The 22,450-nt window shown below is 58.9% G+C and overlaps 1 protein-coding gene across 2 annotated transcripts in view; it reads right to left on the bottom strand.

The window, feature by feature from the left end:
- Positions 1-14,256: 14,256 nt before the first annotated feature.
- CTTN (cortactin) overlaps positions 14,257-22,450 on the bottom strand; it is a 29,814-nt gene continuing 21,620 nt past the window's right edge. For both annotated transcript variants that reach the window (XM_040466061.1, XM_040466060.1), the window contains exons 12-17: positions 22,029-22,098; positions 19,898-20,046; positions 17,390-17,485; positions 16,191-16,335; positions 15,331-15,402; positions 14,257-14,554 (exon numbers count right to left, since the gene is read on the bottom strand). In XM_040466061.1, the coding sequence (XP_040321995.1) occupies positions 14,418-14,554; positions 15,331-15,402; positions 16,191-16,335; positions 17,390-17,485; positions 19,898-20,046; positions 22,029-22,098 (669 nt within the window). In that variant the 3' untranslated portion in view covers positions 14,257-14,417. The remainder of the gene's footprint in view (positions 14,555-15,330; positions 15,403-16,190; positions 16,336-17,389; positions 17,486-19,897; positions 20,047-22,028; positions 22,099-22,450) is intronic.

Genomic DNA, 22,450 nt, shown 5'->3' with positions numbered 1-22,450 from the left:
CCCCCCCCCCCCCCCCCCCGCAGCTGCGGCCTCAGTGCCCGCGGCTCCCGTCTGGTCCTCCCAGTCCCGGTAAGGGAGGCAGACTTCCCTAGCGCTCCAAGGCCCTGCCTGCCCCTGCGCTGAGTCGCCCTGTCCTGGAAAGTTCCCGGGGCCTCCTGCCCTCGGCCCACCCGTGTAGGTGCAGCTCCTGCCGCAACCATCCGTGGCCCCTGCTCCCCCACGACACCGGGCACCTGTTCTCTCTAGGGCCGCCTGCCTCGCAGGTCCTGCCTCGGGGAAGCTGCGGAAGCGGTAACGGGAGCCCGGCCCTGGTGGGGATGGGGGTGGCGGTCCCTCCCCAGCGAGGGGGCCCGACGGGGAAGTGGGGCTCAGCCCTCCTGCTCCCCGCCTGCCACGGGCCTGCCATGCGGCACGCGGGGTGTCAGTGGCGGCCGCGAGGACTCCGGCTGGCGCGCAGGGGCCCGGACGGGGGGGTCTGGGGGAGCCCGCCTCACCCTTGGCTCCAGGAGAGGCGGCCCCCCGGGTCCCGAGCTCCGACAGCGGTCTCCGTCACAGCTCCGCCGGGCCACGGGAGACGCCACGGCCGCCCGCCTCGGCCGCAGAGGACCCTGGGCCTGTCGGTCACGTGCCCCGCGTGAGCCAATCAAGGCCGGCACCGGGACTGCTCTGCACGTGCCCAGCGAGGACCAATCCCGACTGGCAAAGGGGGGATCGTGATTGGCCCAGCTGGAGGAGAGGCAGCTTTCGACCAATCCCGGGGGCCAGGAGGCGGGCCGTGGATGAAGCGCCCGGCCCACCGGGGAAAAGCTCGCAGGCAGGTGAGGGCACAAGTAAGACGCTTGCGGTCCAGCCTCAGGGCTTCTAGCGGGTGAGGCTAGAGCGACCTCACAAAGCTGCGAGCATCTATCTGTCTTCCCCCCCCCCCATCCCTGGAAGCAGACCAGTATAAATAAAAGGCAGATTGGGGCTGCAAATAATGGAAATTCCACTTAACAATGGCTTCAACAAAAAGTGCTTTATTCTTTCCATAGGACTTTGTACAAAAATGTAAGCTCCGCGTGGGCAGGACTTTTATCTGTCTTGTTGGATGCCCTGCATCCGTAACAAGATGTTCTCAGTAAGGGTGTGCTGGAAACATGGGTGAATGGGAGGACCCTAGGTGGGTGGTCCCTGGCTTTGATCTGACAGCTCAACATAGGCCTGAGATTCAGCCTCTCCCTCCAATTTCTCAGCCTTACAGCAACAAAAGGCTGCTGCCACCCCACACGTCACATTCTGTTCCAGGCGAGGAAGAAGAGGAGAAGACCATGGCAGCTGTGTCCGCTCCCCTTTAACGGAGAAGCCAGTGCATTCCCAGAAGTGTCTACCAATATGTCATAGGCCAGTGGTATCTAGAACCATCCCTAGAAGCAAGGCACACTGGGAAAGTGCTGCGAGGAACAAAATTGTGGGTGTGTTAAAAGACGGGGGGGGGGGGCGCCTGGGTGGCTCAGTCAGTGAAGTGTCTGACTCCTGATTTCAGTTCAGGCCCTGATCTTGTGGTTTGTGAGTTCCAGCCCCAAATCGGCCTCTCCACTGCCAGTGCAGAGCCTGCTTGGGATTCTGTCTTTCCCCCTCTCTGCCCCCCCTACTAGTGCATGTGTGTGCACTCTCTCTCTCAAGGTAAATAAACACAAATTTTATAAAAAGGGGCGCCTGAGTGGCTCAGTCGGTTAAGTGTCCGACTTCGGCTCAGGTCATGATCTCACGGTCCGTGGGTTCGAGCCCCACGTGGGGCTCTGTGCTGACAGCTGGGAGCCTGGAGCCTGCTTCCGAGTCTGCATCTCCCTCCCTCTGCCCCTTCCCCACTCATTCTCTCTCAAAAATAAGTAAACATTACAAAAAACTTTTTAGGGGCGCCTGGGTGGCTTGGTCGGTTGAGTGTCCGACTTCGGCTCAGGTCATGATCTCACAGTCCGTGAGTTCGAGCCCCACGTCGGGCTCTGTGCTGACAGCTCAGAGCCTGGAGCCTGTTTCAGATTCTGTGTCTCCCTCTCTCTGTGACCCTCCCCCGTTCATGCTCTGTCTCTCCCTGTCTCAAAAGTAAATAAAAACGTTTAAAAAATAAAATAAAAAAATTAATTAAAAAAAAAACTTTTTAAAAGTTATAAAAAAAATAATTTTAAAAGAAGGCAGAAGGTAAATGGAGGATGTATGGACAGGTGACGTATGGGGTCACAAGAGCGTCCAGGTGGATTCTCCTCACTGAGCATTTGAAAGTGCACAACCAGTGGCATTAAACGTATTCACACTTCCATAAGGCTGTCGGCACTGGCCGGTTCCATCCTGCCGAAGAGAAACCCTGTGCCCGTGAGCAGTCACCCCCCCTTTTACCCACTGTCCCCGGCCCCAGGCACCCAGGGATCTCTCGGTCTCTGTGGATTTGCCTACTCTGGACATTTCATGAAAGTGGAATCACACATGTGGTCTTCTGGGTCCGATTTCTCCCACGGAGCATTTTTTCAAGGCTCATCCGTGGGACAGCGCACCTTTTACGGCTCAAGGGTGTTCCGTTGGAGACGGAGACCACACTCGGTTTTTCCCTTTGTCGGTTGATGGACGTGTGGGTTGTCTCCACCTTCTGGCTGTTGGGAATAGTGCTGCTGGGAACATGCGTGTGCGGGGATTTGTTTCAGTCCGTTTTCAGTTCTTTGGGGCGTATATCCTGGGGGTGGAGTTGCCGGGTCATGTGGTTGCTCTCTGTGGAACCTGTTGAAGGAGTCGCTGGACTGTTTCCTGCAAAGGCCACACCATTTATATTCCCACCAGCGGTGGGTGAGGGCTCCTCCCTGGAGACTTTTGAGGTCCTGTTTCTGCAGGCTAAAAACTCTTCGGGGCCCGGTCTGTAGCTCACGCTTACACGTACAGCCCAGGACCCGGGGACAGGCTGGGGCACAGCGACTCTGCGTTTCCAGCGAGCCCCCAGCCAGGCACTGCTGGGGAGACTGGTGTGGACTGCTCCCCTCCCCTCCCCGCGGCTGGCAGGCGGGGAGCGTCTGTGAACAGGCGGATGGTCAGGCCTCCTCCCAGGCATCCGGTTTCAGTAGGAAGTGTCAAAATTCAGAGAGCTTTACTCCTATGAATACTTTATCGAGGGAGAAACAACCTGTTCTCGTCCAGGGAGATCTCAAATTTGAAAGTGGTAGGAAGCTCAGGGGCGTGTCATTATAGGACGGCTTGTAAAGCAAGAATGGTTACCAGGTGGGAGTTTCCAGATGGCAGGGAATTGGTTAAACAGGAGTATCTTACACCATTTGGGCAGGAGAAGACGTCTTAGGTTTGCCACGTATGGCTCTCAGAGGCATCGACCACAAACGACCTAAGTTCTCTTGTTCGTGAGACGAGCAGGGTTAAGCTTGCTTACGTGGGTTAACTGGACCTATCCGCTCGGGACCTTCAGGTCTGGTCTCTATTTTATTTGATTTTTAACAAGAGGAAGCCCCCCGAAGTCTGTGCGGTTAACGCTCTCCTGGGCGGGTCTTACGGGCAGTTCGAGAAACTGCCCCTCGCATCCCCCGTCCGCAATCGGCAGGCATGGGTGAGAGGTGGGTGGCGACAGCCTGGAGCACAGGTGACTTTGTGGCACAGGCAGCTTGTACATCTGCTTTCTGGAACTGCCAGTGCCCGGACCGTTGTCCCCCGTGCCTCCGTCGGTCTACAAAGCACAGCAGGGGAGGCTCTAAGGCAGTGGGTCTCCCAAGTCTGGTCCCTGGGCCGGCGGCATCAGGGTCAGTCACCTGGGACCCGGTTAGAAATGCAAATGTTTGGGACACCTGGGTGGCTCAGCCGGCTAAGCGTCTGGCTCTCGGTGTTAGCCCGGGTCGTGATCTCGAGGCTCGTGGGTTCGAGCCCCAGGTCAGGCTCCAGTGTGGAGCCCGCTTGGGATTCTCTCTCCCCCTCTCTCTCTCTGTCCCTCCCCTGTTCATGCTCTCTAAATAAATAAATAAATGGGGAGGAATGCAAACGTCTGTCCCTCCCCCACCCGCAGAACGAGAAGCTCTGGGGCAGGACCCAGCCACAAAAGCTAACAAGCCTTCCAGGTGACCCTGGTGCCTGCTGGAGTTTGCAAGTCCCTTCTCCAAAGCGACCCCTGCAAAATAAACCTGCCCCAACCCTCTGTGCAGTGTCAGGGGTCGCTGCCACTCCAGCAAGTCCCACGTGGCTGTGTAGGGCTGAGTGCGTGCCCGCAGGTCACTGAGGTCTGCGTGTGGACGCCTCGGAGAACAGCTCATGGAGCCAAGCTGAGTGCCCCGAGGGAGGGCACCGGGGGCCTGAGGCCACTTCCGTCCTGTGCCAAGGAAACCCACCCAGCGAGTTTCACTGCTCAGCGTGGGACTTCACCTGGGAACCAGCCGCCCGGCCCCCCTCTGCACCACCCACCAGTCCGTGAACCCCGCAACCTCTGGGCTCCTCAGCGGTCTCATCTGAGATATGGACTGATGATCCCCGAGGTCCCAGGAACCTGTGGGGGCACACGAGGTCTTGCCTGGGAAATGGCATACCACTGCCAGCGGGCATAAACAAAGACAGATGGGATCCTCTTGTTAATCAAGTGTCGAATGAAACTCAGGAAAGTGTCAAGCAAGAGCGTGTCTCCCTTCCCCGCTGGCTTCCCGAACCCCAGGGTGCCTCCCCAAAGCTCTCGCCTATTAAGGATTCCTTGTGATCCTTCCCTGGCCTGGTGCATACATCTGCAAGCATATGCGTATGAATCATTTTAAAAACCCAAATATAGCTCACTCTACTCACTGCTCTGTACTAGTCTTGCTCCTTTCAAAATTATGAAACCGATCGGTTTGAAACAGACGACGGGGAGCTGCGAACACTCACGTCCACCACCCAGCTTGAGACGTCGGACGTTACCGGGACGCTCGTCCCTTTCGTCCCTCTTGATTCCACCTCCTTCCCTCCACCCCAGACGTAACCACTGCCCTGAACTCGGTGTTTATCATCTCTCTGCATGTTGCGACGTGCGCATCGCTTACGTATGTGCCCATAAATGATATGTGGTAGTACCATGCACATTTTAAAACCTTATACGGGCGTCTGGGGGGGCTCAGTCGGCTGAGCGTCCGACTTCGGCTCAGGTCATGATCTCACATTCGTGGGTTCGAGCCCCGCGTCAGGCTCTGTGCTGACAGCTGGGAGCCTGGAGCCTGCTTTGCATTCTGTGTCTCCCTCTCTCCGCCCCTCCCCCCCCCCCCAGTCGCACGCTCTCCAAAAAATAAATAAAAATAAATAAAACTTGACAGAAACTGTCTGTACGTCATGCATGATTAGTTAGCAATCCTCATCAAGAGAACAGTGCCTGACACTGAGTCCCCAGCCAGTTAACTGGTGGCTAGCATCATCATCGATAGTATAATTATTGGCAATCGTGAATCCCGCAGCTGGCTTATTTATTTCAATATCACTTTTGAGGCTCATCAAACACGACAGATGCAGCTCGAAATCATTCATGTTCACAGTTGAATCTATTTCATTATAGGAATATATCAAAATTGATGTATCCCTTCATCTGTCGATTAATCTTTACTTTTTTTTTTTTTTTTTGCTATAAAAACGATGCTTTTCGACATCATGCTGAATGAAACAAGCCTGCCCCGAATTACCACGTGTTGTATGATCCCATTTACATGATGTCTAGAGCAGGAAGATTCAGAGACAGACAGGAGATGATGAGTGGGTGGCGGGGGCTGGGGGGGGTGGTGGCTGCTGCCAGGCATGGGGTTGCTTTTTGGGTGACGAGAATGTTCTGGAATCAGACAGAGGTGATATTCCCGTAACTCTGCGAATACACTAAAAGCTGTTAAACTGTGCACTATATAGGTGAGTTGTACGGTAAGCAAATTATGTCTCAATACATCTTTTGGGTTTTTTGTTAAGAAAAAAAATGGTTTTTTAAATGTAACGTGGGGCCCTACGTTGGATCTTGGAGCAGAAAAAGGACACTCGTGGAAAAACCTAAATCCAAAAAAAGGCTGCCATTTAGTGAATGGTGTTGTACCAACGTTAATTTCTCAGTTTGAATGAGGGGACCACGGTTGGATAAGAGGTTAATCTTAGGGGAAATCGGCAGGGAGTATATAAGAATTCCTCGTATCATAATTCGCAACTTTTCTATAAAATTATTCCAAAATTAAAAAAAAAAAAAAAAAAGCGAGTAGGGCTGCCGTGAATACCCCCAAGTGCGCGTGTATGAGAGCATGGCTCGGGAGCTCACTCAGGACTGGAGTCATGGAGCCGTAGGACATGGCATCTCCGGGCTCCTGGGAAGGACCCGGCCGCTGCCCCCAGGACAGCGTGCCTGTCAGCTGACGCGCATCTTGGCGACGGCTCCCAGGCGCCCGGCTCCTCGGCACCGGTGTTCGGCACCGTCCCGCAGGCCCTGCGGATGGGCACGGAGGTCATCTCTGCTCCACGCACACGAAGTACAACCGGGGTAAATCCCTACAAGTAAACCGTGGGGGGTGAAGGGCGTTTGAGCCACTTTCTTGAGTCCTTGAAGGGCCTGACGGCTGCCCCCTCACGAACGGTGTCGGGGACACCCGTCGGCACGGCCACATCTTCTGCGAGGGAGCCCATGCCCGTTCTTTGCTGGATTCAAATGAGAAACTCAAACATCTCCATGGTTACGTGTTGCCGTCTTACAAACTGCCCCCAAGTTTAGTGGCCTGAAGTAGCAACGGATGCTGATTGAATCTCCCGCTGTTTCCCTAGGCCAAGAACTTGGGACCAGATGAGCAGGGCGGTCGTGGGTCAGCAGCTGTCACGAGGCTTCGGTTGAGGTGCTGACCGAGATTTTCTGGGCACGGACGGTTGGTTTCCAAGGTGACGCACTCACAGGGCTGATGGCAGGAGGCCTCGGTCCCTTGCCACCCTGGCCTCGAGGGCTGTCGGAGCTTCCTCACGACAGGGTGCCGGCTTCTCTGAGAGCCCGTGATCTAGGAGAGCAAGGCAGGGCCTGCCGTGTCTCCTACGACCTCCCGTCTGGAGGTGACACCTGCCACGTTCGTGGTGTCCTATTGTTATGCAGGTTGCCCCGTTCTGGGAGGCAGGGACTGCACGAGGACACGATACAGGGAGGCAAGGAGCACTGGAGTCATCTCGGGGGCTGGCTGTGACCTCACCGTTGCAGTTCATGGATGAAGGTAGGGCCATAAACCCACTTAGTCAATTCTGTTACAAAGGGGTAAAGAGCATCTACCAAAAACTGACAGGTGACACTGCACTTGATGGTGAAGGACTGAGTGCTTTCCTCCTAAGGCTGGAAACAAGGACGTGTGCTGTCAGTCCTCTCGGCACAGCACAGCACTGGACGTTCTAGCTGAGGCGATATGGCAAGAAAAGGCACACAGACTGGAAAGGGAAAAAATACAACTGTCTCATTTTGCAGGTGATTGTCTACACAGAAGATCCCAAAGAATCTACAAAAAAAACCCTGAAAAAACCCACAGAAGTTTCTAGAACTTCTGAGGGAGCTCAGTAAGGTTGCAAGATATAAGATAAACATACAAAAATCTACTGCCCTTCCATAGCCTACCAACGGATGTGTGTGTACTGAAAACGGAAATATAGTTCATGGCTGCGAAAAAGTAAATGAAACGTAAATATGGATCTGGTCAAACACACGCAAGACTTCTATCCTGAAAACTACAAAAAGCTGGTGAAATAGACGAAAGAAAATGTAAAGAAACGGAGGGAAATACCGTGTTTCTATACGGGATGGCTCTACCTAGTGAAGACGCTATGTAAGTGTAACGTAACTCGTACCCAAATCCCAGCAAGATTTTTTTTTGTGGATGTCAACAAGACGGTTCTAAATTTACACAGGACAGCGAAAGAACCACAATAGCTAAAACAATTTGGAAAGGAAGACTAGTGAGAGAAATCAGTTTACCCGATGTCAAGACTTACTTTAGAGCTGCTATAACCGAGACTGTGGTATTGATGGAAAGACAAAGGGACCAATGGAACAGAGTGAAGAACGCACATCCACTCCAACCACACATTCCTGCCAACCGAAAAATGTTTCGTTTTGTTTACAAACATAAATATTACTGTTTTCTTTGTTTGCAGTAAATGGAACATGAGGCCTTTTTATTTTTTTCAAGGACCCATGGCAAGAGGTAGTAGGAACCCCTGAAACACGCAGGGTTAAATTCCAAAACTTTAGTTTTATTCATGACCTTCGTCCTTCAGGGCTCTGGGGCCAAGAAGTCGGATATCACGTGGGCATCAAGATGCCTAAATGATCCTTCCAGAAAACAGATGGGATCTTCAGGGCTTAAAAGTCTGCAAAAACTCCTGGGTGCACTTAGAATAAAGTCCAATCCTCTTAATTGGCTCATAAAGCCCTTCATGATCCGGCCCTGCCTGTGTCTCTAGCTCCCGTGTTGTCCTCTCGCACACGGGCTGCGCTGCTGGGCCTGGCTTTCCTGTACTTGTCCTCCAACACTCAGCTCCGGCCTGACCTCATCCCACAGTCTGTCCGTGGCTCTGCCCGGCTGCCCTCCCCGGGCTGCCCACAGCACCCCTACTTGTCATACGGTAACAGGACTGTCTGCCTGTCGTCGTGGTGACGAACGACAGGACTCAGATGACCTCTTCCCTTCAGACCATTTGCCATTTCAGCGTGCAAGCCAACGGCACGTAGTGCATTCACAATGTCGTGCGACCTCCACCTGCATCGAGTGCGGGGACGTCACCGCCCCAAAAGGAAACCCGAGAGCCACTGGCAGTCACTCCCTCCTCCCCCCATCCTCCAGCCCCTCGTAACCACTACTCCGCTTTCTATGGACCTGCAGAGACTGTCTCTTTATCCCCGCATCCCTAGTTCTCGAAAAGGATTTTTTAATACTTATTGATTGTTGAGAGAGAGAGACCGAGCATGAGCGGGGGAAGAGCAGAGAGGGAGGGAGACAGAGAATCCCAAGCAGGCCCCGAGCTGTCAGGGCAAAGCCTGACGTGGGGCTCGAACTCACAAACCACAAGATCGTGACCCGAGCCACAGTCGGACGCTCAACCGACCGCGCCACCCAGACGCCCGTTTCAGTTGCACTGACCAAAGGTCACCCAACCTCTTTTCCCCAGCCCAGATCTGAGGGCCAGACGGACAGGTTACTTCGGTCTCCAGCGTCGCCAATGGGCAGATGCCTCCCCGCTGAGGGCCCTGGTTTCACTGGGCTCCTCTGCCCAGGGCTGCGTGCACCCTGCTCGGCTGGGAGCCTTACCTCCCGCCCCCGTGTGTGCGCAAACCCCTCGGCTGTAACCGATGACCTCACGCTACTCAGACCTCGAGGGCGAGCCTTCTGTTCTGCTCCTGCTGCTTCTTCTGCTTTGGCCCCTGAAGATGTCCTCGACCTTCCTACAGGCTCAGCTCTACGTGTAAAAGAGGTTTGTTGCAACTCATCTCACACTTTAGGTATTTTGTGGCAAGACGGGTGTCACGACGTCTAGTCCCCAGTATTTCCAGGACCGGAAGTCCTTGTTTTGAATTTGTACCATGAGCCCGTCGTGAGTCACTCGTGAGTACGGAGCAAACAGACAATGAAAAGGACAGAGAAGGAAGGAAAGAAGGGGACTGACCACTGAGGGTAAAATGAAGTCCAAGTAACAAGAATATGCATCTTCACTTACTAGATTGTCAGAGATCTCACGTTGTTACAACACTTGAGTTCGGCCAAAGAAGAGAGACGTGCTCTCACGTGGAGGCTAATGCAAACCTTTTCAGAGGGAAATTTCATATTCACGGACCCAGCGAATCAGCTGGGAAGCTGTTCGCGCTTACAGCAGAAATGACAATGGTTTAGACAGAATAAACGTTTCTCTCTCTGCCTCATCAGAACACACAAGCCAACAAAAAAAGGTTCCGAAACGTGCAAAACCAACGGGGCAGCTCCTTGGTGTCGTCATGAACCCAGGCTCTTTCTATCTTTCTGTTCCACTATCCTCAGAAAGTACCGTTGAGGTGCCTCGTAGTCCGCGAGAGCTGGCAGAGCTCCAGCCATCACACCCACATTCCAGACAACAGAAAGGAGAAACAGAGAGAGGGGAGAGGTCAAAAGACACTCCCACCGTCAGTCCCCTCTGCAAGGACCGTCCCCAGAAATCCTCCACAACCAGGTTTCACTTCCAAACCACTCACGTAGCCTCGTCGCGTAAGTGATGGGAAATACGGCCTTTTAACCGGGCTGCACTTCTGAAGACAACGGAGATGGGTGACTAGGAAGTGGGGGAAAGGCAAGCAGTGGTCTCTCCGGCACTCAGCCACCCCCTCCGATCGCTCACCCTCCGGACGCCTGCGCCCAGGAATGCCGGGACACCGAGAGGCACCGTCCGTGACAGCAAAATAAACATCCATCTGTGGGGCTCGCCTAATCGCCACGTTGCCAAGTGAGATTCTGCACAGGGGACACAAAAAGATGTAATAAAGCCCGACAAAACGTATTGTTTAAGAAGCAAGTTGCAGGGGCGCCTGGGAGGCTCGCTCCGACTCTCGGCTTCGGCCCAGGTCGCGATCTCCGGTTCTAGGGTTCGAGCCTCGCATCGGGCTCTGCCAGGCCTCCCAGGACCCTCTACCTCGCCTTCCTTCCACCCCCGCCTATAGGAACCTGGCCTCTCCCCTGGCAACGATACTCAGAGGCAACTTCTGAATCGACTTCTTGGGGGCTAGAAAGATCTACTTAAAAAACACTTCGGATTAACAACGTATGGCGTTTCTCTGCCACGGTGAACGGAACAGGTCCCGTGAGTCGGTAACACGGAGCCCACGGCCCAGGCGGGAGACAGGGCACAGCTCCCGTTCAGAAAAGACGGTGCGGATTCCACGGACACGGAATGTCCCAGGAAGGGCAAACCCAGAAAGGAGGGGTTCTCTCTGGGAGATGGGGGGGGGGGTTCTGACATGCGGCTCACAAACCTGAACGCACTGAAAACCACCCACCTACGTGCCTGAGATGGGGGACTCGTGAGATTTGTGAACTGTATCTCAACAAACTGGTTTTAAAAATCATGCAGGGGCACCTGGCTGGTTCCGTCGGTAGAACATGTGGCTCTTGATCTCGAAGTCGTGAGTTTGAGTCCTGCTACTGGATGTAGAGATTACTTAAAAATATAATCTCAAGAGGGGCGCCTGGGTGGCGCAGTCGGTTGAGCATCCGACTTCAGCCAGGTCACGATCTCGCGGTCCGTGAGTTCGAGCCCCGCGTCAGGCTCTGGGCTGACGGCTCGGAGCCTGGAGCCTGTTTCCGATTCTGTGTCTCCCTCTCTCTCTGCCCCTCCCCCGTTCATGCTCTGTCTCTCTCTGTCCCAAAAAATAAATAAACGTTGAAAAAAAAAATTAAAAAAAAATATATATATAATCTCAAGAAAAAACAAAAACAAACCACACAATGTGATGTAAGTACTGTCCGCTGTGATAAAGAGAAGGGAAAGGGGTGGGGGCTAGGTTTGGGCAGACCCACAGATTTAAGTAGACTTTGAGGGAACACCGGCTGGCCGGGGAGGGAGTGAGCCTGGGGGCACTGGCAGAAGGAACACTCCAAAGTGCAAAGGCCCTGAGGCAGCGACGTGCTGGCTCATCAGGAGGGAGAGCGGGAGGGGCGGTGGGCCTCGGGACCCTTGGTGAGGACCACAGCCTGACTCCCAGGGAAACGGAAGCTGCTCTGGGGTTCAGAGTCCCAGGAGGGATGGGAATTCACGTTGGAAACGTCTTCAGAGGACAGGGGAGGCCGGAACCGCGGCTGGGAGGGACCTGGACGGGGCGGGAGCAGGAAGGCGGACCATGCCTCCCCGTCACGGCGGACAGCTGGCTGGCAGACGGGCCAGAGGGGAGAAGGAAGGAGTCAGGGTGACTCCAAGGCTGCAGGCGTCAGAAAGGGAAGGATGGAGCCGCCTTGGCGGAGTCGAGGGTCCGCAGGAGGGGCAGGCGTGGGGTCAGCTTTGGAGTCCGGCCACATGGGGACGACAAGGCGGCGGTTCGGCATCTGGACGGGGAGGCCCGTCTGCAGGATCGTCCCCAAGTGTGGGTGTCTGCAGGCCAGGAATGTGTCCGAGGACAAAGCCCTGGGGCACCCCGCCATTTAAAAGTCCGGGGGAGAGAGCATCACGCATCAGGACTAAGAGGGGACAGGAGAACAGGGGTCCCGGGAGCGGCTGCTGAGAACATTCCCGGGACAGATGTGGCAGCAGAACCTGGGGGCACGTCGGGTGAGACGCAGCTCCGGTCCCAGCCCCCGGGGATCCCCGAGGGGGCGTCGGCGGGCTGGGGTGGGCCGGGCAGCCGGACGGAGCAGGTGCGTCAGAAAACAGGAACACAGCAGCCAATAGGCGGAGGCGAGCCCAATGTCCGTGAACGGACGAGTGGATGGACGAGGTCTGGCCCCACCCTGGACTGTCACTCGGCCCTGACAAGGAGGGACACCCTGATGCCCGCCACAACGTGGCTGTGGACCCGGGGGACGTGACGCAGAGTGAAACACACACAGAAGAACAGACCCCCCTGTGACCCTCCCGCCCGCACGTGGTCCCTACCACTACCCCGGGGCGGTGGGGGACACCAGCTCCTGAAAAAAGGAAAAACGCGTGAATCTGGATGGTCTGTGATCTGTGCTGCCCCCCCCCCCCCCCCGCCCCACCCCGGGTCTTCCAGGGGCGGCGAGGGCAGCTTTTCCAGAAGTCTCAAAGCCCCGTCCTGCCACACGAGACGCCCGCCAGGGGAGGCCTGCCTCTGGCCATGGCCTCTGGGGGGCCAGGTCTGCGGACAGCACGCGGTCCCTCCACACCAGAGGGCGAGGGGGGACGGCTCCACGGCACAAACCCGCATGACCAGGAGCGGACCTACTCTCAGCCGGGCGGCCCACGTCTGCTCACCGAAGCTGTCCACCCGGTCAGGTCCACGCCAGCCTCCGCACGCCCCGCGTTCACCGGCTGCTTCTAGGTTACCGTGTCCAGCGGTCGGCCCAGGGCAGGCCCAGGAGCCAGGCCTCGCGTCCACCAGCCCCTCTGCTCACGAGTGTTGCTCTCTCGGACCTCGATTTACTGCACCCCAAAGGAAAACGGAGCCTGGGCCGCACGATAACCATCTCGGGGCTTCGGAAGCATAGTTCAAAAAATGGATTTCTAAAGGAACGTTTTCTATTTTGCTTAGAATCCTTGTCCAAAAACTTGACAACGTCAGAGCATAAATACAGTTCCCTCATAAAAAGTGCCTCTTAAAAGGGGGATCCTTAGTCGGTCTAGAGCTGAGAAATTACAGGGTCAGGGGTCAGGCAGCCACCTAAGTGACTAAATCCCAAAACAAAATCAGCAAGCAAGTGGATCAAAAAAAGTTTATTTTGAATATTTAATTAAAAAAAAAAAAAGACCACACCTAGGACGTGTGCTACAGAAACTCAGATACAATAATTGCATATAAAACCCAACCTAACCGTGGTAAAGCGAGGACTATGCAGAAATGCACTCCGGGGAACGGACGCCGACGTCTGGAACTCCGGAGACCGCCCCCCACGGACCTGGGAAGACACCACTGTGACCGCGGCGGGCGCTGACCCGGCCGCCAGGCCCCCGGGAGGGCAGCGGCCCCCCGTGCAGCACCCGCGGGGGACATCCTGGCCGGGAGAAGGCCCCCTCCACTCCACTTCTCAGCCGAGTCCGCCAATCCCATCCTACCGTCCTGATGCGGTATTTTGGCACAAAGCGCAGGGGTGCCTCGACAGGAGGAACGTTTCTGACGGTTTCCGGCAGAGAAGGCACCTGCCTGCCCGCAACGGTGGCCATTTTCTCACGCAACAGATGCAGAGCCGCGTGCGGCCAGGGGAGGCCCTCCGGTAACACACTGGGGACACTGCTTGGCGGGTGGCGGCAGTCGGGGGGGGAGGGAGGCGGGAGGGGGACTGGGCCTGGGGAACAAGTCCCGGGGGCCTCCCAGCACAGGGTGCTCCCATCTGGAGACACAGCCACCGCCCTCTACCCTCCCCTTGGTCCTGACCTCCCGTCAGGCCTCCCTCCTCCTGGGACGACAAGCCCCACCCGACACCCACACGACCACGTCCGTCAGGGGCCCCGAACGCCGCCGCCGAGGGGTGAGGACAATACCACGCCCTCAGGAGAACTAACGGTCCCCCAAATGGCTCCATGTGCCGATTTGGCCAAAAAAAAAAGGAAAAGAAACAGAAAGAAAATACCTCGAATGCGTAAAATCAATGACCAAAGTCCTCCTAAGGAACGTGATTACAATATATTAGCAAATTCTGTGGCATAAACATTTCCAAAAGCATCAGCAGAAGTATTAAATATAAAAGCGGCACGTCCACGGCCCTCCCGGCCCCGGAAACCCACGGACGGCGGGAGTGACGCGTGGCGCGGGGCCGGCGGGCCTACTGCCGCAGCTCCACGTAGTTGGCCGGGAAGAGCCCGTACCTGCCCTTACAGAGCCCCCGCCACCAGCCGTCATCGATCATCTCTATGTTGGTGATGATGTCGTCGGGGTCGAAGGAGATCTCGTCGTCACCCGCTAGGAAAGAGGAGGATGCAGAGAAAGGACGGTGAACCGCAGGGTCTCCCGCCACGGGCCCCGCCGGGCAGACACCTGGACCTCTGCACCCGGGCCGGGCAGCACAGCACGCGTGCCCAGGCTCCGGACGCCAGGCTCCTCCCACTCTCCCACCGCACAGGGGACTTTCACGGGGCGCACCGGGGAGCCCAGACGGCAGCCCGCGCGGCACAGCACCAGGATAAACCCACCAGGTCGTACAAATTACAGACGCCCAATTTCACAAAACCCACACCCAGGCACCCAAGCGCGTGGGCACGTGCGTAAACCACAGGAGGGGAGCAGGAAACTCTCCGTGGCCGCCCCCTCACAGGAGCATGGCCTCAGACCGGCCGGGGGTCAGCCCGGGAGGAGAGGCGGTGAGGTGACGCGGAGCGGAGGGAAGCGGCCCCGACAGGACACGAGGTGCCCGGACGGCCGGGAAAACGTGGCTAGTCCGCAGGCATCCTGGCATCTCAGTGCCGACTGTGTCACTTGGAGGGGGGACCGTGCCTTTAGTGTGGGCAGCATCCTTGGTTTTGGGGAATTCACACTGGGGTCTCTAGGCGCAGGGACAACACTGCGGCCACGAGTGATGGGAGGTTCGGGGAGGTGCGGAAATGCAGAGAAAGGGGGCATTTTTGTGACTGTGAGATCATCCCAAACTTTTAAACGCTGTTAACAACGTTCTCGGAGTCAAACTCCCAAGAGCGGAGTGGCTGTGGAAACGAGTGCCAATGGGCACGTGGGCATCTCACCAGCCTGGTAGTCGTAGAGGGCGACAGCCGTGATCCCAAGGTCGTTTTCGTATTCGTCGTAGGTGTTCTCCTCTAAAAATAAACCAAGACAAGAGCTGAGGGTTAAGGGCAGCACCACGGAGCCGTCCGCCGTTAATTTCTTGTCCGCGAGGCCTTCCGGGCGGGAGAGGCCGTGGGGGGTGCCGGGCGAGATTCAGGAGGAAGGACTCCGGCTTCTGAGGAACAAACCCACCCCTTCCCAACGCCGACACCACCAGGCGCGCACGGTGACCCGGACGGGTACCGTGACGGCTTTCAGAGAATGATTTTTGAAGGTTTAAAGATTTGTACTTTCAGGAAAGGTCACGTCGTGGTTAAGCGACTGGCAAGCCGCGGGGGGACGGCGCTGCCCAAATGCCCCCAGTCACGCTTGGGGAAAAGGTAAGACTCCATTGTGAGGTGTGCTGTATGATGGATTCAGGTTAAATCTGTCCAAACGTATTGAACGAAATCTCGTCTTTAAAGATAAGAGACCGATTTCGGCGTTCGTCCCGCCGAAGCGTCTGTAAACTCTTCGGGGTGTATGGAAGCTGTTCCCGAAAACCTCAAGACACTCCGGCCTCCCGGAGCCCGGCTGTCACCAGCTGCCACTTTGGAGACAGAGCAGCAGAGGCCCCTGCTTCCCACTCGGCCCCGCGGGCCGCCCCAGAGCAGCAGGGCCTTCCAGAAACCACACCCGAGAGGTCGGGTGCCCTCCCGGCAGGGGGGTGGACACCCCACAAGCAGGGGGAAGGTGGAAGGGGCCAGGCAACAGGGTGACGGACGTTCGCGCGAAGGAGCAGAGACAGAGAGGGGCGTGGCAGGCGCCCCTGCGCCCATACCTGCTTGATAGTGGCCCGGGGCCTCCGCGGCCTCGTAGACGGCGTCCGGGGCGTAGGCCAGGCCCTGCTGGCCACCAGCCTCTCGGTAGTCGGCGGCCTCCACGCTGTACGTGGGCTGCGGCTCAGCCTTGAACGAAACCGCGTCCTGGGGGAGGGGAGCGTCAAGGAGACATCTGCTGTGGCCGGCAACGGGTCCCGACACGCAGCTCTGTCTCAGTCCTAGCGGGATTGGCCACGTGCACGCGCGAACGAGGAGGCCTCGCACCCGCTGACGTTCAAAGAACACTCGGACTCCAGTCGCGGCGAAGCAGCGTGAAGGGGCCACGTGCCATTTCCTGCCGAGTGACATCCCCCCATCACGGGCCCCCCACGCCCGCAAGTAGGGCTGCAGGGCCTACGAGTCCAGGGGGCACGGCCGCCGTGCAGAGGGAGAGGCAGCCTGGACAGGGCCCCGGTGGCCACGTGACCCTGGGCCACCCCCGGGACCCAGACGCGCCGTCTGACGCTCTCCCGGGTTCATGAGCAACGCAGACGGCTCACCCCCTCGAGTCGCAGCTGAGCTGAGCTGCGTTCTGTCCCTCACACCCCAGTGGCCTCTGACGACCTCCTGGTGAGAAGGCGGGCACGGGAAGCTGGGCAGTGGCCGCGGGGATGCAGGGGACAGGATGCAGGGCTCGGCCAGGAGTGGTCATGGGCCCGGGGCCAGGGGTGCCCCTGAGAGGCAGAGAGCCCAGTAATTCAGAGACATGGGTTCTGGGGCACAGGTGGGCGGTCACGAGGCACCAACGACGAGACCGAGGAGTAAGGGCCGAGGACAGTCTCTGGGGAACACAGTGTGCAAGGGGGACTGAGGGAAGGAGAGCGGGGAGGGCGGCCGGCGAAGCCAGGTCACGGGGAGGGTGGCAGGTGGGTGCCGGGACACAGGCGTCCAGGAGAGAGAGCGGGTCACAGAGTAAGTGACACGAAGACCAGAACCCACATCCACGGCATCAGGGGATCTACCGGGAGGCGACGGACTGGCTGAGCACTGTGCCCCCCACCCCCCCAGCGCTCACGAGGGCTACTCTCCAGGCCACCGTCTCGGGTCAGGCAGCAAATGGAATATGTGGGGGTCCCTCCCCGCGCACGGTGGCTTCGACAGGGGAAGGGCGTCTTTGGAGAGTCAGAGACTCGTTCGCAAACTGAATGAAAACACCAACCTCATAGACGGGGCTTGAGGGCGGCCTCTCCTCGGCCGGCTGAGGGGTGGGAGACGCGGGGGGGGTTTGCTTCTGGGCTTGGGCTTGGGCTTGCTCCTGTAATCGAGAGACAAGGAAGGGTCGTCACCAGGCCGCCTCCACGGCAGGACTTCCCAGGGAAAGGCCACAGCCGAGCGCACGCTACAGCCAAGTGCGGGGAGGACTAAGCACGGAGACAAGCACCTGGGACGGAGAGAACAAGGGGGCGTGAAGGTCAGGCATTGTCACAGACGGGACGTCAGGGGCGCAGCCCTCCTGCCGCCACCACGGGCAGAGGAGGGTCGGCACAGCCGTGCAGAGAGCCCGGCAGCAGCACAGCCGCCCTGTGCCCCGCACACACCCGATCTAGGGGTGAACGACAAGAACGTCGCGGCTCTGAGCTCACGCTGGAACGACGGACGCTTCTGGGGCCCTGAAAACGGGGTGAGCGTGCTCTGCGTGGAGGACGCGCACGGGAATCCCTGGGGCCAGAAGGTGGACAGTGGAGAACAGAATAGCGGCGCCTCGAAGGCGCGGACGGCACGTCCCCCAGATCCTGGCGGGGGTGGGGGGGGGCGACCTCACACGGCCAGAGGGACCGAGGGTGTAAGAGGTTCGACAGGAGACGAGAGATGGCCGCGGGCTCCCCGGGGCCTGATGGAACGACAGGGCTCCTTCCTTCACGGAGGGAGGCAGGCACGTGCGAGGCGGACGAGGACACGCGGTCCCGGAAGCGGAGGCTGGAAGGGGCCCCGAGCCAGGGAAGGCGGGCGCCTCTAGAAGCGGGCGAAGGCGAGGGGGCGGATGGCCCCCTGGAGCCTCCACGGCCGAGAGAGGACAAACGCGTGTTGCCTCCACCGCGGCCGTGACAGTGGGGCGTGGCGGCCCCAGGACGGCAGCGCCGGCTGCCAGCCTGCGCGGTGGGGCCGTCGTGAACGAACTGCTGAGACGGAGACCGAGAGAGGGCGGCCGGCGCCCCGGGGCCACGCGCCAGGCAGCGGCAGCAGCGCCAGGCAGCGGCAGCACCGTCAAGCGCACAGGCTGCTCGGAACCACCCAAGGGTGAGGCTCCCAAGGCCGGACGGGCTTGTGTCCGGGCCGCCCAAGTGCGAGTCACCGTACGAGGCTCCGCCCATCAAAGCGCCTGGCCGCACGCCCTTCTCCTGGGAGCTACCGAGACCCGACGGCCCGGCACGCGTGGATTCGCGAAGACGGGCCCGCCCGCCAACGGGAGCCTCCCACAGCCACGAGGACTCCGGGGTGAGGGGCGCTGGGCTGGGAGGCGCGCACGGGGAGGAGCAGACGACAGGGCACAGGCCGGAAGCGGGGATGACACGGCAGAAGGGGCGGTGGGGGGCTCGAAGCAAAGGCGCGAGCGCGGCAGAACGGCGGACGCGGCCCCTCTGCAGCCGCCCGCTCCTCTGAACCTTAGGGGCGCTGACGGCCTCGGCGGTTAAAGCCTCGAGGCGTAACGTGAGGAAGGCGTTAATCACTTGCAGAAAGAAAAGCGACACGGGCGCCTGGTGGCTCAGTCGGTTAAGCGTCCGATGCTTGATTTTTGGCTCAGGTCACGATCTCGCGGTTCGAGAGTTCAAGCCCCCCATCGGGCTCTGCGCCCACAGCACAGGCGGGACGTCAGGGGCGCAGCCCTCCGGCCGAACCCGCTTGGGATGCTCTCTCCCCCTCCCCCACCCGTGTTCCATCTCCCTCTCGAAGTAAAGACATAAACGTAAAAAAATAAACAAAAAAAGCAGCAATTACACCAACGCGCCGTTACCCTGCGCGCACTACAACCTTCGGGGCTTGCTCATGCCTCGGGTGCCCGGTCCACGTTCACGCTCTCCCCCACCCGTCTCCCCTCGCTGGGGGTTCTCGGGGCCCAAACCACCGATCTGGGGAGGAAGGGCCCACGGAACTAAACACCGCTCCCGTGCCCTCTGACTCCGCGTAGCAGCCCTCCAGAGAGCGGCGGTGAGCTCCTCCGCGCCCGTTCACAGGGGGGCGGTGGGGCCATGGCGCACAGGCTGCCTGGCCAGTAGGTGACGTGCCACGGACGTCCGGTCAACGCAGAGAAGGCTGAGGACGGGACGAGCCCACGCCCGCCTGCTCGCGTCCGCCCCCCGCCCCCACCTTCTCTGGCGACACGCGGGACACAGAACACAGGCGACAGCAACAGACCAGGGACAGAAAGCCGCAAGGGTCACACAAGAAGCAGAAAGCAGGGCGGCGGCTCCACGGGGGGCTCCTTTCGCACCCTCGGCCCTCTCCCCGGGGGGAGAGGTCCAGAGGCGACGGGTCGGGACAGACACGGCCAGGGGCACATCGGGACAGGGCTCAGCGGCGGGCAGGCTTGCGGGTCAGCAGCACGCGGACCGTCCGGCACCAGGCAGCCAAGGGCTCCCTGACGTGTGGGGTGAAGCCCCGGGGCTCCCGAGAGCACAGCCCGCAGTCAGGGCTCAAACCCGGTCCTTCCGGGACCTGCTGGACTCACGTGCAGCTGCCTCCGGGCCTCTTCCTGCTCCCGTCTCTCCTTGGCCATCCTCTGCGCCCTCTCCGCTTCCGCCTTCCGCCTGTCCTCCTGCTCCTTCTCCTTCGCCAGGTTTTCAAAGTTCGCTCTAATGTTGCTGGTTCTGCTGTTTGCTGCAGGGGGGAGGAGAGAGGGGCACAGCCGGCGTCAGAGCAGCGACGGCTCCCCTGGACCGGAGCACCGCGGGAGCCAACCGGGGGTGGAGGCGTCCCCCCGCGGCCCGCCTCCGGGCCACTCTGTCGGCTGCACGCGGTGCAGGACGACGGGACAGCGGAGGCCTCGCGCCTGGAGCGTTTCGTGTTCCGAACAGCAGCACTTCCTCCCTAAGGGTGCCCTCGATAAAACAGCAAACACTGATGTGCTGTAAATCTCGAGCCCTGAGAACACGTCTGTCCACCTCCTGAGACGGGCGGGAGGGGCCGCAGGCGCAAGCCCTGTGGTCTCGAGGAAAACCACTGGCGCGGCTGAGGCGCACGCTGATCTGATTCTCCACGGAACGTTCCCTGGCCTGAAATAACCGACGAGGCCTGAGCACACGCGGGCTGGCCTGTGGCGGACTTCTCTCTAAAGTGACGGAACGGAGTCTGTCGTGTGCAGTTATCGGGCAACGGCGAAGTCACGCTTTCAAGAAAAGTCACGATTGTGGAAAACTCGTACCCGCTACTGCGAGCGTGACATTTCCCCAATTTTCCCTGGAGATGCTGACAAGATGGAGAATTCCATTAACGAACGTAAGCTGGGGTTTTGTACAATGAAAAGAAACACCACACTTCAAAGATCAGCTGAACTCAGTGGCCTAGTATCTTCCAAACGCCCACTGCGTGCTACAGAACCAGGCCACTCTGTGCGGGCACCTAGCCCCCAAGACAAGCGGGAACCCCCGCCCGTCTGAGACCGCTATCGTGAAAGGGCGTCCAGGGACCCGAGGAGCTACCGCCACGCCCTTCTCGCCTCCACCTGTGCATCTGGGGGGTCCAATCGCCTTCCTAAACGTGATTGGCCACAAGACACTGAAGGCGGAAGCAGCCGTGAGAATAAAGACCTTGCGCTAAGCCAATGCCAATGCCACACTTCCACGCGGTTTGGAAAACGTAGTTACTTTTTCCAGGGAGAACATCATTACGTGAACGCGTAATATTTTATCGTTACTCGTAACATCCGAGATTCTCGGATTTTTGTTTCTCTTAACGTTTGTTTGTTTTTGAAAGAGAGAGAGACAGAGCATGAGCGGGGGAGGAGCCGAGAGAGAGGGAGACGCAGAATCCGAAGCAGGCTCCGGGCTCCGAGCTGTCAGCACAGAGCCCCACGCTGGGCTCCAACCGATGAACTGTGAGATCATGACCTGAGCTGAAGTCGGACGCCCAACCCACCGAGCCACCCAGGCGCCCCCTTAAATTCTTGGTTTAACCTCACTACAGTAGAGATCAGGAGACGCAACCCCCACACACGAAAGCTCTCGGGGGCCCTCAATGATCCCCACAAGTGTGCAAGTGTCCCGAGGCCACCGAATCTGAGAAACACTGACCCAGGGAGCAAAGGGGACACTCGGCTTCCTATCTTCGACTTGCCACTTTCCATACGGTTTCCCCAGCTCAACAAACTCTCTAGGGCCTGGCCCACGTGAGGGAAGGGCCTAAGGAGGCCTTTTCTCATAGCGGCCACCTCCGGGGATGGGGCGTGTGCAGCCTGTGCGGGGGCCAAGGGACAGACGAGGCGGGAAGGTCTCCGTCAGCCTCTGCGCAGGCAGGCGGCACACTCCTCACAGCACAGCCGCGGCTGACGCGGGCACCGGAGAACCTCCCGGAACCCAGTCCCGGCAATGAGAAGGGCCCTTGCGGACAGGCGGTTAACCCAGCCCTGCCTCGGGAGGCGCCCCCAACACAGACCCCATCCATCGCCAGACGGCTGCCACCACGGCTGACGGGAGCCTGCGGGCGTCCGCGGGGACAGGCTGGCCTTCCGCCCGAGGGGGGCGAAACGCTGTCCCTGGAGGGAGCAGAACCAGGGCGCCCTCCGCTGCCCCAGCCGCTCCCAGCCGGCACCGTGCCCCCTGCGGGAGCCCCATGCGATGCCGGGTCCGTCCACCAGAACTCACCTGCCTCGACGGGGATGGTCTTCTGATAAGCAGGGGCCCCCTGGGTGACATCCTCGAAGGTGGAAGCATTCTAGCAAGAGAGAAGCAGGACACTCAGGGGAGCACCCCCCTCGCCCTCCACGGCCCGTGCGGGCTCCTACCGCAACACAGGAGCCCGCCGGCCCCACGCCCACCTCTCCGCCCGGCATCACGCTGGGGTACGGCGTCAGGGCGGGAAGATGACCCCGCAGGACCCTGCACCGGCGGAGATGCGTCATCATGCACCCACGTGGACCCACACGGGGCACAACGTCAGGAGCGCACCCGATCTCAGCCGCACGAGCCTGGGCGACGGGCACACGTCAGCACAGGTTCGGGGCTGTGACAAACGCATCGCCCCGGCAGGGGTGCGGATAACTGGTCAGGGGAGAGGGTGGGCCCGA

The sequence above is a fragment of the Herpailurus yagouaroundi genome, unplaced genomic scaffold (assembly GCF_014898765.1).
Source record: "Herpailurus yagouaroundi ecotype Mexico unplaced genomic scaffold, PumYag 569, whole genome shotgun sequence".
Lineage (NCBI taxonomy): Eukaryota > Metazoa > Chordata > Mammalia > Carnivora > Felidae > Herpailurus > Herpailurus yagouaroundi.
Note: the sequence above shows the minus strand (reverse complement) of the source record. Positions and strands in the feature narration are given on the sequence as shown.